General features: G+C 36.4%; 1 protein-coding gene across 3 annotated transcripts in view; it reads right to left on the bottom strand.

Annotated features, from left to right (window-relative positions):
• Window positions 1-20,033, bottom strand: part of KYNU (kynureninase) — a 146,681-nt gene that overhangs the window by 56,590 nt on the left and 70,058 nt on the right. For all 3 annotated transcript variants that reach the window (XM_030801228.1, XM_030801229.1, XM_030801230.1), the window contains one exon: window positions 18,813-18,959. In XM_030801228.1, the coding sequence (XP_030657088.1) occupies window positions 18,813-18,959 (147 nt within the window). The remainder of the gene's footprint in view (window positions 1-18,812; window positions 18,960-20,033) is intronic.

The following is a 20,033-nucleotide window of genomic DNA, read 5'->3' on the forward strand; positions in this document are numbered from 1 at the left end:
TGATGTTAAATTTATAAGAATATTATTTGAGGGATTCTGTTTCTGATGCAATTTTATTGCATGTGCTATTTATTCAGACATGATATCTTTTAGAATGAAATATCTTGGGCAAAATAGTATTTGAGAATATGTTCAAAATCATTCTCAATTAACAAGAAATATCATGTGTGTTTTGTCTTTGCCACCTTCACTAACACAAAACTAAATTTTTTTCTAATTAGTGAAATAATATGATACATAGGGCCTGTGCTGAAATTTCCAGGAGAAAAGCTAGCTCACTCTTTCCTAACTTTGATTAATTGCCTATTAAAATGAAATATAAAATGGTAAAGCTGAATTATTTTCCTAGTAGCATTAAAGCTCTGATTGCTTTATTGATTGATTTGGTAACAAATTGATTTTGGACTATTATTATTATTATTATTTAGTTTATTCCTTTTTCACCAAGATTAAATCCTGTGAATTGTGAAGATTCTTAGTAATTAGCAAATTTGGTATGAATAATAGTACTTACACAAGATATTTGTTGCTATACCCAGGGTTGATATGTAGATGGTATGCATTGATACACTCTTATTAACTATTAAAATAATAAAATAGTTAAGGTACATAAAAAGTCTTTGTCCTAAGCCGCCTGAATAACCAACCATGGTTGCAGCCCTTGAGTTCATGAGATGTGTCTGCGAATATCAGCCTGTGATGTTCACTGCTAGGGACTGGCCCAGACTCCATTGGATGAGACAATGCCTTTGCCAGTGCCACTATCATCATGGTGGGTGAATTCCAGGTGACTATCAGTACCTTCTAATAGGCTAATGATGGATACTACCTGGTATTAACATGGAGTATGACCTTCTTTGTGACTGTGGGAAATGCAGCTTCTATACCATACCAATCAGAACTTTAAGTGTTCTGAACATCATTTCTTGCTTGATGCAAAAGTAATAAGAAACAATCCAAGAACTACAGTGCTATATACATTTGGACAATATTACTTTTAAAAAAGTATAATGAGAAATTTAAAGAAAATGAACAAAAAAAGAAAATGGTATAGGGAGATGTGTGTCTGGGTGTGTGTGTGTGCACACATGCTGGTCATCTTTATATAGAGGGTATGAATAAATGATTAGCAATAATAGGTTGGCTAGTTAACTCTGATATTGGAATTTCCCAAAGAAATTCCAAATTAGGGAGTTTTTGAATAGTACTAGAGAAAGTTGGGAATGGAAAGGAGGAAGATGAAAGCTGGTAGGTTTTTTTGCCACAGTCTTGGAGCATTTAACTTTCCAGAATTCATTCAAGTGTTATGATTCAAAAGCATATTTACGTGCTAAGTTAAAAACAACAGTAAATATTTCTATAAGAGGGGCCTCCACTATCTCTGTAAATGACTCTTTTCAGAGTGAATTTCTATTCTGAAAGTTCTGCCTTTCATGCAGACTAAATTTGCCATGGCCTTCAAAAATCCTTCTCACTCTTTCTCTATTTTTCCTTTCCTCCCAACTCTCTGGTTATGAGTAGGAACTAAGCATTATTTTGCATATTATGTTCATGCTGTACTTAAAGTCACTAAGTTCTATAGGTCACAATTCCTTTCCAAAAATTATTTAATATAGCTATCTACTATTTTTATGCAATGTGTTAAGCTTCATTTATTTATATCAGTATAGTATAGTTCAATGAGAATAGCAACTCCTCACTATCAAAACATGAAACAATAGAAAATGAAAACCAACACAAATAAAAAGGAAAAAGGCACAATCTTCAAGTGGAGCTTCAGTGAAATTTAGGAGAAATCACGTCACATGGCAACCAGAACCAAAGCTTACGTTTTCTGCAGGACAAAACCACAATTTTGTTCCAACTTATTTTAATCCTATGGCTCTTATAGTTAATATAAGAGATCAAAAAATGAATAATCTATATAAATATATCTCTCTCTCTCCACACAAAATTCCATCCAGGAAGCTAGCCACCTGAAAATCAATTCTAAATGCCCACATTTTAGTTGAGCACCAAACAGGAACAGAAACAAAAATTCAGATGGTAGGAAATATTTGAGCCTCAATTTTGTAAACTACAGATAAAATTCTAAGGCCCCTGAACCATCTGAATGGACCCCTCCTCTTGGCCAAGGGCATTCCAGAGTTAACCTGAGAAGCTAGTTCAAGCCATGATGGAAGAGGGGATGGACATACTTCATTATACTTTCCAACATTAACATCAGCACAGACCATAAGTCTGATAGGAAATATTTACATTCTATTCCCTCTGAAGCCTGCTACTTGGAGGCTTCATCTGTGTGATAAAACCTTGGTGTCCACAGCCCCTTATTGGAACCCAGCCATTCCTTTCTATTTTCAACCAGTTACCAAAAATATTTTCAAATCTACCTATGACCTGGAAGCCCAGCCCTCTCCTCCCCAGGCTTTCAGCTTCGAGTTGTCTTTCCCTTCCAGATCAAACCAATGTAAATCTGGTATGTATTGATTGATGTATTATGTCTCCCTAAAATGTATAAAAGCAAGCTGTACCCTGACCACCTTGGGCACATGTCATCAGGAGCTCCTGAGGCTGTGTCACAGGTATGTTCTTAACCTTGGCAAGATAGACTTTCTAAATTGACTGGGACCTGTCTCAGATACTTTTGAGTTCACAACCTTCTGAAAAATTACCTAAAATTAAGGTAATTTACCTAATGATTGATTTCAAATATATCTTTTACCAAATATTTTAAAACACAAGTGCATAGAGAAGGTGATCATTACAAAAAACCTTTACACAACAAATAACTTGGAAAAACCCCATTGTCCTAGAGCTATTGAATGACTGTACTTATGTCAATATATACAAACAGAGGAGACAACAGGCCCTGGTAGAGACAACACTTCTCTGTGCCACTCAGGTGGGCTAATGCTAGAGAACTCGATACCATGAATATACTTGGGAGATTCCAGAAAGGTTAAATGTGGAGTCTTGATAAGTAAGCAACAACAAAGAAAGGGCCCCAGGTGGGGAAGAACAATGAATAATTGTTCTGAGAAATGTTAATCACTAGTAACCTGTGGACACAGTGACCTCCTTCCACACATAGCCCCAGCAGCATGGCTTCGGTCAGCATGTGGCCCCCTCCAGCACAACCCCGTAAAACTTCCCTCCACCCCTTGCCTCTCTGCAGACAGCCTCTTCTCTGTCGTAATGCCCATTGCTTTCTTGCAAGGTAACTTCATACTTTCTCTAATAAATCTGCCTTTCTTTACCTATGACTGTCTTGGTAAATTCCTTTGCCACCCATGATGAGCTCCAGCTAGTCGCAGCTGTGACATTAATTTTGAAGATAAGAAATCCAATAAGGGAGTGTTCTGAATCAAAAAAGGGGTATCATGAGAAAAGTGTACACAGCAATCAAGGAACTCATTGAATTAAAAATGAGTATCTTTAACTTGGAATCAGAATGAAATTAGAGTAAACATGTTTACATAGTGATTTAAAAACTCTGGTATGGATTCAAGGATAAGCTAAACAGTGAAATGAATTCATCAAGATATATTCATTTATTTATCAACTTGTGCAAATTAGGCTAACACAGAATTAGGGAGATGGGAGGGCTCCCTGGACCCCTTCAGAGGATATGCGACACGGGTGTGATTCACTTACTCAGCTGCTTGTGGAGGGGGGAGCATGCAGGCGAGTGTGTACCAGGGCAAGGGTGAGTGCTTTGGGGCTCCAGACCCATGGTAGCATCTAGGAGTATGTTACAATTAGTGCTCTTTTAGCAGTTGCCTTCCATGGATGGCCAAATGTTAACAAGCTCAGTGGGGAGTCAGGTGACAGTCTTTTACACCTTGCCCTCTTGGCACCTGGGAGGTCCTTGTCTGGCATCCAGGAAGAATGAGGTCACAGGGACTTAAAGGATGGTGAATTGAGTGATGGAAGTGGGATCTCAGTGGGATGAGGAACTGGAAAGGGGATGGAGTAGGTAGCTAATTTTCCCCTGGAGCTTGGCTGTCCCAGCCTAAATCCTCTCTGCCTGTCCAGCTGCCTCTTTGATGTTCAGATGCTTCTTCTCTCCTTCTCTGCCATGCCACTCTGCTCCTCTGCCAGAGGAGTTTGGGAATTTTATGGGTACAGGATTTGTCGGGGGGGCAGTCATGGTGAGCCAGGGTGGTTTTGGAAAAAAGCAGGAAAACAGGGATAACTGTTCTCATTTAGGGCCATGGTCTCCAGGCTTGAGGGTGAGGCCTTTGCTGGGGAAGCACCCTCTTCTACCCAGTATTTCCCTGGCTCTTGACTTTATCATTAGAATTTTATTACCCACTAATTTCAAGTCATACGCTAATATTTTTAAAAAGTGCCGTAGCTTATAACTATTGCTACTCTAAAGGAAAATATGAAAGGAATGTCTTGTGGGAAAAGAGTCACAGAATGGGTAGCTGGAGAGAAGAGGCTGGACACAAGCAAGCTGGTGCTTGTCTTTCGATAAAAACCCTGGATTCCTGAATAGCGATGGTGAAGATGTTGAAGATGGCCAAGCTATCACAATTTGTATAGGCCTTCTTGAGCTATGTTTATTTCACAAGAAGGAGAGCCTTTACATTTTTTAAAATTAATATGTAACTCAAGTTACTCTTTGTTTAAGTTCCAGAAGGCTTCCAGCAATGTGATTTACATAGCTAGTCAGTTACTCCTTGGGGGAAACTGGCAAAGAATCTGGCACCATTGTTATGCCCTCTAGTTATGCAAATAGATGGCAGGGGGAAATGACAGCTTCTCAACTTCAGTGGTGTGAAAGGAAAATAAAAACTGGGACCTCAATTTACTAGGCCAAAAAGGAAAAAGCTGAAAGCTGAGTCATACTAGAAGCTGCCTTTCCTGTTTTTCCTAAGCAGATAGCTACAGATAAAAGGTTAAATCCTACTCTACGTTCACCTTATTTTATGTAAAGTGCTGATTTACTGAGCATGAGAGGAATACATAATTGATTATTCCCTTACCTGCTCCTTCTCTCTTGCACCATGTGGGTTACCATACCCTTCCCCTTTCCCCTCCAGCCCACTTTTCCCCTTTAAATACTGAGGTCCTCAAAATTATCTTTGTACGAAGGCACAGACCACAGTTTCTGTGATTCCGTTTTTATTTCTTCTGGGCATGTACTTATCCTTGGAATAATAAACTTCTAAATTGAGTGAGACTTGTCTCAGATACTTTTTGGTTTACTATGGGAAGGAATGTTCTGAACTATCTGAATGCTCTCCTTGAGATGATTCACAGTTTGTGGTTTTGGCCAACCTTAAAGCTAAATGAATTGCAGCATACATAAGTATACTTTTTGTGGTGTTAGAACAGGTCAAGGCTGTTTTTTCTAAGACACCTTAGTGAATGAATCTATTGTCTCCGTTTTTCAAGCACTTAACACAGTCTAAAGCAATATTCTCTTTACATATTTCTATGTCACATCTGATTCTGATCTCTTTAAAGACAGAGATGGTGGGATTTTTTTCTTTTATTCTCTATTTTCTCTCTGTCTCTTTTAAAACCCAGAGCCTGACGTAAAATGAGAGGTCATTATACATGTGAAAGAATAAAATTTCTTGAGAGTAATGTGCACCTCAGCTAGTATTAGAGAGTGGAAGCGGGGGATGAGTACTTCCTGCTGGAATTCTCTCCAGTGGTTTGCAGCTGTGTTTCCCAATCATACAGAGGCTTGCAAGCTCTTAATTAGAGGGAAAGCGCCTGCAAACACCCTAAAGGTCACTGAAGGTATGAGGATGGGAGTGGTAATGGGGCCATCCTTGCTGGGAGCTGTTGCCAATGGAGCAACTGCCTAAGAGATCTGCCAGAAGGAGATAAAAGGGGTATGGAGGGGCCAGTGTATTGGGGCTTCCCTATATGAGGGTAATTGGAAAGGGCAGGCTTGAGGTTCTGAGAAGGAACACTGATGAATGCTGGCACTATCTCATTCAGAAAGATTTTTGATGCTTATTGACATTTAGGCAATGCCTTCTTGACATTTAGGAGCAAAGTAAAACTTGTGGGTTTTCAATATTCTCAAGATAGACAATTACGTAGACTACAGAGACAGAGGTCTCAGATTACCAAGAAAAGAAAGGACCTAAAAAAGATGATATATTTTTTCTTTGATGTTTGTAAATGCTGACACCAATTTGCCATTACATGATTAGTTTACACATATATATATATAATATATATAATGTGTATATATGAGATTAGTTTATATATAAATATATATTAGATGTATATATGATTAGTGTGTGTGTGTGTATATATAATATATATACACGAATCATGTAATGGCAAATTGGTGTCAGCATTTACAAACATCAAAGATACAAACTTTTTCTTGGTCCTTTCTTTTCTTGGTAATCTGAGACCTCTGTCTCTGTAGTCTACATAATTGGCTATGTATGGCAAATTCATATATAGAGAGACCTCATCTCTGTAGTCTCTCTCTCTCTCTCTCTATATATATATATATGGCCTCTGTCTCTGTAGTCTACATAATTGACTATAAATGGCAAATTCATATATATATAGACAAGATAATACTGTAGAAAGACAGCTTTGGTATCAGCTATAGCTAGACTCCAATTCTAGCCTTTACTTGCCAGTTAAATTGCCTTGAGGAAATGCTTAAACTCTCTCAGATTCACTCTCCTCAAATGAGCAGTGGTGAAAACTTACTGTTAGGGTTGCTAGGAAAATTGGAAATACATGCCAAGTACCAGAAACACAGTAGGTCATCAACTGTAGCTATTATCATTCACATTTTTACGAAGCATTATTTCAGAGACTAGATTCACTGTTTCAGCCCTGCTTGCTTAAAGTAGACATTGACAAGACTGTCAAATCTAGAGATGAGAGATAAGAGGAGGGAAGAAAATGAGCATTTTGCTAATGAAATTTAAGGGAAAGGTGTGAATTGAGAAGGTATTAGAACTGACGGCTGGATAGATAAGAGTAAAGGGTTTGGAAGAAAGGAAAAGCAAACCAATCCTGAGCCCCTAAACGACTGTGTAATTTGCAGGTACAATAATCTCCCCACTTTAAAGAAAGTATATGCTTGAAAGAGCAAATTTCAGCTATTTCTTTTTACCAGAAAAAAATAATTGTCTTTACTGTCAAAAGTATGAAAACCAAGAAAAATTAAATAAATTCAGTCATGCTGTTCTCTTCTACAGTCTTTCTCTGGCTAGCAAGGAACTCACACAGAATGTAGTTTGTTTGATTTATTTCAGAGACTCAAGATGGGAAAAATAGCTTAAGGTAATTTTTCAAGCTTAATTTAGTTCATTTAATATTTAATGACTTAATGGAGCAGTCTGCATGTCCTAAGTGTGTCAAAGAATAGAAGTGGAATTTGAAAAAGAACTCAAAACTTACAAAAAGTATCTTGATTTTTTAGACTAATTAACCATTATAAGTTATTCTGCAGAAGCTTCTGATTCTTTTTAAACAGGAATACAGTTGTGCTTTTTATGCAGTACTGTTCCATCAAATCAACCGGGCTCACTTGACTGCTGATGTACACACATTTATACATTCACTTGTCTAGCAAGTATGTATTTAATGATGAAAGACTATGTGCAAAGCACATGAATCTGTGAAATTTGCAAGGTCTACCCTCAATCAGTCATTGAACACTCTACTGACATAGCTTCCTAAATTTGAGAGTTAAAATAGGCATAGAAGTAATTATGAGACAGTGCAAACGGTGGCCAATGATACATTTTTCATCATGGTGTGGAAGTATAACAGGAAGACAGATATATCCTGATACAGAAAAGTGAGAAAATGTTGCTAATAAAAGTCAAGGATTTCATGTGCAGGTTTCTACAAGAGTCAGTCAAGTAATGTATGAGTTGGGCCTGCAAGAAATACTTTATTTTACACTTCATTGTAAGAATATCATAAGCATGAGGCCGGGCGCGGTGGCTCACGCTTGTAATCCCAGCACTTTGGGAGGCTGAGGCGGGCGGATCACGAGGTCAGGAGATCGAGACCACGGTGAAACCCCGTCTGTACTAACAATACAAAAAATTAGCCGGGCGTGGTGGCGGGCGCCTGTAGTCCCAGCTACCCGGAGAGGCTGAGGCAGGAGAATGGCGTGAACCCGGGAGGCGGAGCTTGCAGTGAGCCGAGATCGCGCCACTGCACTCCAGCCTGGGCGACAGAGCGAGACTCCGTCTCAAAAAAAAAAAAAAAAAATCATAAGCATGAATACACACACACACACACACACACACACACAATGTTGTGGTATTCATATAGATATATTCACCAGCTATGACTTGGCTTCAATGGTGGGCTCAGTGGGTAAACATGGATGTTGCATTGAAGAGCTTAAGCACCATCTAAGGGACAGAGCTGCTACCCAGTTTCGCCACCTATAGGAATGAAGGTCCATTGTTGTCAAGATTCTAATTTTTTGGAAGATATTTGAAACCAGGAGTTTTTATATGAAATCTCATGAATTCCTATTGTTGGCATATGACTACATTTTAAGAATACACCATGTTTGCTAATATAATGAGGGCCTACACAAAGCAAATCTCTAGGACAAGTTGTAACCTGTGAAGCAAGTAATGGTTGACCGAAAATAGAGGAAAAGAGAATCTTCACTTGTGGGAATATGTAGGTGGAGGGAAAGCTAAAAAGGAAGACAGGAGGCACAAAGTAGGACATTGAGACAGGGAATATATACAACTTTTGGCTTAGCTGATATATAAGTTATGTGAAGGAGAAAAGTGGAAAATATGATATTGATAATTCAGCATATGCAAAATCTTAAAGAGCTAAAGTTATTTGCATTCTATTCCACAAACATTAAAAGAACAGTGGTCATCCTGTGGGAGAAACACGACGCAGGAAATTCAAATAGGCAAAACATGGTGCCAATCACAACCGTCCCAACAAAGTCCAATGGACTTTTCAGACACATGGTGACTTTTAACCTTTATTCATCAATTTACCTACTAGTCTTATTATAAAATGGATTGAAAGCAGGTATTTAATTTATCCATCACATACTAGTGACAATTATATCTGGAGATAGCCCATTTAGATATAAAATAAAAGAACAGTCTCCCATAAGGTATTTTTCTGCTGATTACTGTGTCAACCTGAATGGCCTATTCCTCAACCAAATTTACTTTATTTTAAAATATTTATTTACATACTGAATTTGATAATATTGCATAGACACCTATGGGACAATTCTCAAAGACACTGCTTCTAAATTGCTTCCTTTGATGCCAGTTTTTATAGACAATATGATGATTATCTTCTTTGCTCACCACCCTCCTCCATAAGATAGATTATCTGCTGGGAAAATATTTTCTCTGCAAATCAACTAACCTTTCATGTTGACATCCCTAATCTTGTTTGTATAAATAATTTAACTGATGAAAGAAGTGAATTTCAGAGAATAGTGTGGAAGAAATCTCTCATATTTTATTGGGAATTTTTTTTCTGCCCAAAGGTCTTTTGGAATTCCATTTGTATTGCCATGAGACATAGCCTTCCTTTTCCATTTTTATGGAGGGTAGAATAAATTAGAACTGATGTGTACATTTCACATTGGAAAACTTTCATTTTTCAGTTTAACAAAGACTTAAATCTGCCTTCCTTGGTTAGTCAAGAGGCATGAAAAATGGAATATTCAAGAATATACTCTGGGCTTTAGGCAACTTAAGTATTTTATGAAATGTCTATCACCTACAGAAAACTTAAGTGTAACACTTCCTTCGGGAGGCCCTAAATTTAGCTGTTATGCCAATGAATGAGGCTAAATCAGGAGAAATAGATATCCCTCATGGCTTTGATAAGGGTGGCTGCAGAAGCAGAGATCCTGATTGACAACCAGGAGGCTTGCTTTTCCCAGATCTGTAATCCTATAACAACATCTGGAGGCCAGGCTTCATTTCCACTGAGAATTAATCATTATTTCTCAAATGGTCTATTTAATCAAAAGCTTAAATTAAACACCTGATGAAGACTTCTTAGAAACAGCTCAAAATTTTCAGATTCTTGGGCACTGATCCTCACCAACATATTTTGACTTATTTGACATATTTTAGGCTTCCACCTGCATGGATTTAAGACTACAGAGTGCTCACTATCTGTCTGAACAAAACAATCTTCCACTATTTCCAAAGTGAAGAGTAAAGGCCAATTAGTTAATGGAACATTTCATCTAAGCTTTATGTCATTTTCCCCCACGTCAAAATACAGGTCTAAATTCCTTAATCAATATTTTTCATAAGCAGATATAGTATATCTTTTATCACTCTGAAAATATGTGTCAAGTATATATACACATATACATATACACATATATAAGCATACCCACAAACATTTACAAATATATGTATGTGTGTGTTTGTGTGTGTTTAACATCTTTTTCTTGAATTCTATGAATAGAACCAAAGGTGAGCTAAACTACAGGAGTTCAGTACAGATACTTTATTTCTGATGCTTACACATAACCTGTTTTTATTGTCACTGAGGGAATGAGGATGAATAAAAATGATTTCCCAGGAGATAAAAAAAATTATGTGCATGAAATGGATCTGTCCTTTCATACCTTCATCTTTTGAACTGTATCATAATGACAGAGCATATTTATTTATTTAGAGACAGGGTCTCACTCTGTCCAGCAGGCCGGAATGCAATAGTGTGATCTTGGTTCATTGCAGCCTCCACCTCCTGAGCTCAAGTGATACTCCCACCTCAGCCTCCTGAGTAGCTGGGACTACAGGCACACACCATCACACCCAGCTATATTTTAATTTTTAAAAATTTTTTATATAGACGATGTTTCAACATGTTGCTCAGTCTGGTCTCAAACTCCTAGGCTCACACAATCCACTTGCTTCAGGCTTCCAAAGTGCTGGGACTACAGGCGTGAGCTATGGCACCCACCCAACAGAGAGTTTTCAAATTCTTGCAAAGATACTGCAATTGCCTCCTTTTGTCCACTTGTATTTCATTCCAATCTATTCTCATCACCATATGCAGGATATTTCTTTGTAAAATTAATACAAATATGGCTCTTTGAATGGCTAAAACCTTTCAATGGCTTTCCATGGGTCTTCAGGGCAAAGCTAAATGCCATAGTGGGACCTTCTTTAGTTGGCCTTTGGTCTGCTTTATAGACTTGTCATCCCTTTTCTAAAATTATACAAATTACACTGAAATACTTGCTTCCCTGCAATCCTACCAATATTTTTAACTTTCTAGAAGGGATTTTACCTGATAATTTCTACCTATATTCTATAATTGGCTCAGATCTCATCTTCTTTAAGAAGGTCTCACCCTAACAATCCAGGTTACATTAGGTGTTTCTATTTGCAACTCCTTTATTATAATTTACTGACCAAATATGTACTGATAAAAGATCCAAATGCATGCTACTCTATGGTTCTACTATAGAAACAATAGAGACAAGACTCTTCTTATACACTAAGATCCTATTCGGTGAATGGCCAGTGACAATAGCAAAATGTCTCTAATGTCAACAATTTCTGGTAAAGATGACTTTACCAGCTAACATTCCAGTATTAAACTTTTATGAAAGAGGTTAATTTTTATGGATAAAAATTTCATACATTATGCTAATTTATATTTGTACACAAAAGTGTTTAGTACTCATTTATTCTAGCTAATTAATTGCTCGTTCTGATATCCCATGTATTATTGATATTATTCTACTGTAATAGAGATAGTAGAGATATTATTCTATTATAATATTACAAGAGTTGATTTCCAATTTTCAGGACTAAAAGCATCACGGCCAAGCTTTCTGTAGAAATTTGAGGCTTGACCACTCAATCATTTGTGTTCTAAAATAATCTCAAAATTGTTTTTAAAAAATAATTAGGCCTACCTGAGGATAAATAGAAGGTTCACTGAGGTGGACATTCATATTTAAGTGTGGTTTGGGTACCTGTGATTTTACTAAATGATTTTATTAATGATGTCTTTATTCACATTTCCGATTTTTGCCTTAAATTATTCTGGATCCAGAAGTAATTCATTTTTATTCAAACTGCTTGGGCTATCATTGTGATTATTATTTATTAATAATTTAAACAGCTTATGGTTGAGTCTAAGAGATGTGAGATGTTTGCACCAAAACAAAGCATCATATGGCACACAAAGAAGTAGAAGCTAATAAAACAATGTTGGAGTTTGCAGAATTTGGTCTTTTTAACCACCATTTGCATTCAACTTTTAGTAAGCTGAAAAAAAACAAATATGCCAGCATCCATATAGGTACACTAAAATGTGTAAAAGATGTGAGAAATTAAGGGGATCATTCATTCATTCATTCAATAAATACTTATTTGGCTCTTCCTAACAACTAGGTCCCATTTAAGTTTCCATGTGCTTTAAGCCACTTTAGATGAAATTAGAAAGGGATGGAGGAGTACAAAGAGTTTGTGCTGAGTTTTTTAAAAATAAGATTATTAAAATTTTTGTAAGTTCAATCTCTTAACTTTTTAAAACTTCAGTCTAGTCTCTTGAGTCCTGGCCAAACTGCTTATTCTTTTCTTTCTTTTTTTTTTTTTTTAATTCTAGTGTGGAACTATTCAGTGACAGTCTTTAATAAAAAATTCTGAATATTTCACTTTCTGCCTAAAAAATCTCATTTCTTCATTATTTACTTTTCCAACAAGCCTGGATAGTCCAATTTTTTTTCTTAATATGTTGACAACTGCTAACATTTATTAAGTGCTTACCATCTGCTAAGCACTAAGTATTTTTAAAATGGTATACCTTTTCATTCTCTTTAGAACAAACCTATGAAGTTGGCACTATTATTTTCCTAATTTGTTAAATGGACAAAATAACTCACATTAGTAAGTGAATTAAAACTGTGCTGAGAAGTAACGTAGAGACCTAGAGTCAAGTCCAGGTCTGACTGTGTCTCCCTGATCTACACATTCTGTCAATGAAAATGCCATACTGCGTCTTAGAATAAGTATCCTACTCCATCAGGAACACACAATAACTAGTTCCAGGTGTAGCAAAACTAATAGCTGTTCTTGAGCATGCAGTAATACTTCATTTCCCAGAAAAGGTCATAGACTGAGTGTTAGTCAATGGAATATAAGTGGAAGTAAATGATGCCATTTCTAAGCTAAGACTTAAAGAAGTTAGTGTGCATTCCTTTGACTGAATCCAGACAGAGGCTGTGGGCACAAAAGCCAAAGGACACAACCATGAATCTTTCGGAAACCTGAATTAATGGATGGAGAGAAAGTTAATTCCTGACTGATGCATGATTAAAATATAAACATCTATCACTGTGAAGACATTTGTGACTGTATTTATTTATAACCAATAACTATTCTACCTAACACATCAAGAGTTCTTATTAAAATATTTTTCATTATTTATTTCCTATTTCTTATTATAATCTAAATTTGTGGGAAAGTCTATTCATATCTCAAGATGATTTAGGCGTATAATCTTGATTCCTCTTGCTTTATATCTTATTGTCACCTTGTCAATATTCCATGAATTGTTTCAAATGCTTTGTGAAATGAGATGATAAAAGAAAAAAGAAAGAGAGAGCAAGGGAGAGGATGAAAAGAAAGGAGAGACGGGGAAGAATAAAGGGAGAGAAAAAAAGGAAAAAGAGCAATGAAAGAGGAAAGAGGAAAATGGGTTAGGAACAATGAGATCCTATGAGGGTATAATTGAGGAACATAAGAAATATTATATTTAGCCAACCCGAACCCCATTCCCAACCCCTTCCTCTTAGTCTCTCTCTACTGTAGGGCCATAGATATGATATATTTCCTTACTCATGCTCTTTCTTAGCTGCCATTTCAGGAAGCAGTGAGTCATTAGCAGGAATATGCTAGGTTTTTTTCTGGGGAAGATTTAGCACTTAGGATGAAAGAAACATATGAAGCTGCCCTGCTGCTTCTCCCTTCTTCCTTCTCTCTGCCTTAAATAGAAATGAGATTTCTGGATTTGAGACAAATATCTTGTGACTGTGATGGAAAAAGTCTGAGAAAACTCTAAGGAAACTTGGGAGATGGCACTCAGACATAATTGAGTTGCTGAGGGGACCCCAGCAGCCCCTTGTCTCAAGTCTTTCGTGGCGAGAAAAAGAAATCTGCATTTTTCACCCAAGGTTAACATTGTTTCTTGTAGCTGAAAACATTCATCTTTGATTCAGAAATATTAAAATAAAGACAGACCCTGAAAGGATGAAATTAATAAGAGATAGGTTAAAAAGGTCAAGAACAGAAAAGCTGAGTGTATTGGTCCAGAAAGATGGTGACACGATGATACAGTAGAGACATCTTGTGGATGACACAAATCTCTTTGGACCATATTGATCCCAAGGTACATATAGGACATCCAGATGTAGTGGGGAGATGCAGGCTATTTCCTATTGTACAAGTAGCCTGGAGTCTGCACTTGACAGTGGTAGCTGAATTATGGCAGTGGTTAAAAATCACTAGAGATACAATGCAGGGGACAATCAGGAACATCTACAATTAGTGGGTGTAGGAAAGAAGTTCCTAGTAGAAACAAGTAACAGAATATGAAAAATATGGAAACATGGAAGTAAGACAGAGCTCCAAAAAGATGGGTTGGCACATCCTCATCTTGGAGAAGCATCTTCAAACTGATATCTCTTGCCACATGCTGGCCCTCCCTTGTGATTGAGTTCTCTAACCTGTTTTCCTTGGTCTCCCCCACTTGCTACAATCTCAGGCCTCCTCTGTTAAGAAAAGCCTCAGTATCTTAAATCCATTGTGTGAATCAAAGTCATATTATCAATTGTTCTTTTTATGAATTAGTTTTCTTCTTTGATGACCACTGGAAATCGTGTATTTTCTCTCTCCTTCAAAATCAGTTTCTATTATCACCTACAATCAAATCAGGAAAAGAAAGCTAACCATATAGAAAAATGGGCAAGACACTTGAACAAGCATTTCATAAAAGATATATAGAAAATCAACAAATATTTGGAAGATTCTCAATCTTATCAATAATCAGGGAACTGCAAAATAAAACTGCCATGCATTACCACTGCAAACTACTTAGAACAGCTAAAATTATAAAGACTGAAAATAGTAACTATTGGTGAAGCTGTAGAGAAACATAAAGTCTAATACATGCTGGTAGAAGAACAACTTTTTTGGAGGATTGGCATTATTGATTAGAAATAAATATACAAATACCTTATGGTCCAGGAATTCTAATTCTAGGTATATACTTAACAGAAATGTATATGAATGTGTACCCCCCCAAAATTTATGTGAATATTTAGAGTAGCATGTATTATTACATTAGTAGTTCTCAAATGAAACTAAAATCCAAATATCTACCCTAAATAAAATGGAAAAAACCTGTGATCTATTTCATACTATGTAAAAATACACTGAAATAGAAACAAAAACAAACAAAAGTACTGCTAGATACTGCATGAATGAATCTCACCCATATAAAAGTCAGCAAATAAGCCAAACACAAAAAAAACTTTACAAAAGATGAGCATCTAAAATCCCAAATTCAGAAATCTGAAAGGCTCCAAAATCCAAAACTTTTTGAACACTGACAGAATGCTCAAAGAATAAAAATTTCATTGGAGCACTTCAGATTTCCAGATTTGGTGTGTTCAAGCAGTAAGTATAATGCAAATATTCCAAAATCCAAAAATATCCAAAATACTTCTGGTCCCAAGTATTTCAGGTAAGGAATATTCAACCTGTATATGCCTTCATATAAAGTTCAAAACTAGACAAAATAATGCATTTATATAAAGTTCAAAATGGACAAAGCTGACTATGTGGTTAGAAGTTAGGGGAATTATAAATTTGAAAGGGGGATGCTATGGTCTAAATGTTGGTCTCCTCAGATCCCAATTTTATATGTCACAACCTTATACCCAATGTGACAGTATTAGGAGGTCAGGGCTTTGGAAATGATTAAGTCATGATTAAGTGATTCCTCATGAATGGAATTAGTCCCTTTGTATTAGAGGCTCTAGAAAGCTCCCTTAGCCCTTCTGCCATGTGAGGAAGGGCAAAGCAACAAGGCATCATCTGTGAAACAAACAGCAGCCCTAAGCAGACACCAAGTCTGCTGGCATCTTGATCTTGCACTTCCCAGCCTCCAGAACTGTGAACAATAAACTTATGTTGTTTTTAAATTACTCAGTTTAAGGCATTTTTTTGTTATAGCAGCCCAAGTGGACACAGACAGAAGGTAACAGGTAGTATTTGGAAGAAAACACAATTGAGGATTCTGAGTATTAGAAATACTTTTTTTCTTGATAGGGGTGATGGTTATAAGGCCTCAAAATAACTCATGAAGCTATTTGCTTATGATTCATGCTGTTTTTGGTATACATACATTTCTTAAATTAAAATATTTTTCACAATTTCTGTTTCTTCTTCCTTATCCCATGACTATGAAGATTTTACTTCAGAACCTCCTGATTGACTCTCATTGCTCCATCCCCCCATCATTTTGTATTCCCACCATGCTTTATTTCTGAAAACTTCTTTTTGCCTCACATGTCCAAATCTAACAGTGACTGTGTTATGCCCTTTGTTCCTAGAATTTCCTATCTCTTTCTTGATTGACACCTGTAATTTCTTCCCTGCCTCTCTCTTCAGTTTTATTCATAGATGACTAGACCACCGAAAAGACCTATCAAAGTCTACATTTCAAAGAACTTTGCCTCACCTTGGTTGACAATAGGAGGAACTATAGCAAGAGGGTAAAAATTTGTTAGAATAATCTTGATAATGGATAAATCTACATCTGCTATATCCCCATTTGATTCCCATAGTATTGATTGCTTCTTCATAGTTACATTTAAAGCTGCTCATTCCTACCTTCATTTATTTGACTGAGAGTTCCATGAGACTAACTTGGTAGGCATTTATTATATTTTTTAAGTTAAAGAAAGCCTGCAAAACATTTAACAAATGGCTTTAGCAATCAAAGTACTTAAGTATGAGATTTACATATAAAACCTAAAGTAAACAAATTTATTTTGTGTTTCAATGGGAAACAAAAGAAAGTGTCTATCTCAACCACTTTATAATGTCATATTAATTGAGAAGAGTAGAAAGGTAAGGAAACCATTATTTAATAGCAGAATGCGTGCCAATCCATTTGGTGTTTTATATTCATCATTCTCACACTGAACCTATAAGGTGGGTGCTGTTGTGTTAAATTAGCACTTTTAAAGAGAGATGTCAAGTAACTTGCTCAAGATTGTGTAACAATTAAATGACCTAGCCAAGATTTGAACCTCAGATTGTGTGATCGAAACCCATGGTCTTTCTTCTGTATCTTGCTGTCTCATATCTAGGAAGGGTAATGAGACATACGTGTATACTAAGGAAGCAGGGACTGCTGATTACTTGCATAACATTTTAAAATATGATTTTTTATTGGCCTCCCTTTATTCTGGTGCTTAACATTTAATATCTAAATTAAGAAGACATCATCTTTATATCTTTTGTAATGCATCACTTTCAGAGTTATCCATCAAGCCAGTTGGAAGTTGTTGTTAGAAATGCCCAGAGACTGCTGACAACAATGCTAAATATCTTTTCATTAGTTCCATTCATTAGCTTCAATAACTGAATATATTAACTAGACCTCACACATATATTAATCCCATAACTTACTAACGCTCAGAATAAAATTCAATTGTCACATTTTTAAATACATGGCTTGATTGCTGAATGAAATAGAAGTGCTATTTAAAGATTTTAAATGCAAATTGTGACTGTTGAATGTTGCCCCTTTAATTTTTTTTCAAATAAATACTAAAAACACTTTTTACAAACACAAAGAGACACGACTTCAAAACAATTTAACTGTGATTTAGTAGTGGGTAGGAAAAAAATAAAGCTGTCGTCACAGGCAGTATAAACAATTTTCAAGAGTCTTAGGAATAAAATGGCCTCCTTGAAGTAGCTTGTATAAAATTTGATCTACTGATAAAATTTAATTCTGCATTTCTTCATCTTTAGATACTCAGCGTTAAGTGAAAACTGATTTATATTTAGAATGATTTATAGTATGACAAAGTATGAGCTGAATTTTTAATAGACCTAGCATGTAGTTCCTATCCTAAGTATTTTGTCTGCTTCCTGGTGACTGACCAGCTGAGTACCAATGGCATCACCTGCAGCTTGCCTGGTCTGCTGACTAGAGGCAAATGCACAGAGCAACTGCTACTAAGAAGCTGAGACCACAGAAGTGGCAAAAAAAAAAAAAAAAAAAAAAAAAGCAGTTTAAATAGAGATGTAGAGATGCCTGAAGCAAAAAAGAATACAGATTTTCTTTTAAAAATGTAAGGCTTACTCTTTTTTTTTTTTTTTTTGAGATGGAGTCTTGCTCTGTTGCCCAGGCTGGAGTGCAGGGGTACGATCTTGGCTCACTGCAACCTCCACCACCCGAGGTCAAGTGACTCTCCTGCCTCAGCCTCCTGAATAGCTGGGATTACAGGTGCCCACCACCATGCCCGGCTAATTTTTGTATTTTCAGTACAGATGGGGTTTCACCATTTTTGTCAGGCTGGTCTCAAACTCCTGACCTCGTGATCCCCCTGCCCTGGCCTCCGAAGTGCTGGGATTACAGGTGTGAGCCACGGCGTCCGGCCCAAGGCTGTTTTTTTTTTTAACTTTTGAAATAGTTTTACTCAGACACAAGCTAAAATACTTCACAACTCATGCAATTAGAACACTCTTAAGTAGAGTGATGTTTGGAGTAAGGTGGGAAGAAGTAAGTGGCACGCATACCTTCGCTTGTCCAGCTTTTGTGATGGCAGGAATATTAAAGTGCTGTCCAGTGTAAAAATGCACCCCACTGAACAGGATCACTGCAATTGAGTCTCCTTCCTTCTCAATTACTTCAAGGATATCCTCTATTCTTAAGGTTTCTTCCCCCTAAATCAAGTTAGGCACAAGTTAGGTCATATCGATAATAAAAAATTTGTAATTTCATATTGCCGATCTAAATTTCACCGTGAGCTCTTTTGCATTAGAAAATAGAAGATTTTTTTTTCAGATTAAGGTTCTTTAAAAATCTGGCATAAGAGCAGCATTTGAGCATAATTTTTATTATTAAGAAATGATAATTAAAAATTAAAAATTGGTTTTTAAAGTGAAAGTCTGCAAAAGCCTAATTGCTTAATTTATTCTCCAGTTTTAAAAAATTAATTTGTACTATTTCCACAGCTATAAGTTGTTTTCTCCTTATTCCTGACTAATAAAACACCACAAAGTGCAAGAAGTCCATGAAGTATTATATAGCAAGATAAATTATCAGAAATTGGTATTGCATTTATCAATCTAATATCCTGTTATTTTTTCCAAAAAAAGAAAACATGCCGGGTGTGGTGGCTCACATCTGTAATCCCGGCATTTTGGGATGCCAAGGTGTGCAGATCACTTGAGGTAAGGAGTACGAGACCAGCTTGGCCAACATGGTGAAACCCAATCTTTATTAAAAATACAAAAATTAGCCAGGCATGGTGGTGCATGCCTGTAATCCCAGCTACTTGGGTGGCCGAGGCACGACAATAGTGCCACTGCACTCCAGCCTGGGTGACAGAGCAAGACTCTGTCTCAAAAAGAAAACAAAACAAAACTAAACTAAACCAAAGAAAACATAACACTTACACATCTTTTATCTGAGTTTTACCTAGCCAATATCTTCTATTAGATTAAGAGTAAAATCTCCTCCAAACTAATCTAAAGCTCAAGACCCAAACAAGAAGAAAAATATCAATAAAACTGACTATAATAGAGGGGTTTTTTCCTTATATCTTTCCACTACAACTAATAATTGATTACTTACTAAAAGTTGTGAATGAATTTAGATTTGGTCTTGCAAACAACTTGAGCTGGAAAAAATTAGTTAAATACAAAGTACCTATGTGTATCCTGTATCCTGGCAAATCTGAAGTTTTCATAATTTTTTTTTTTTTTTTTGAGATGGAGCTTCACTCTTGTTGCCCA

Source organism: Nomascus leucogenys, chromosome 20 (genome assembly GCF_006542625.1).
Source record: "Nomascus leucogenys isolate Asia chromosome 20, Asia_NLE_v1, whole genome shotgun sequence".
Taxonomy (NCBI): Eukaryota; Metazoa; Chordata; class Mammalia; order Primates; family Hylobatidae; genus Nomascus; species Nomascus leucogenys.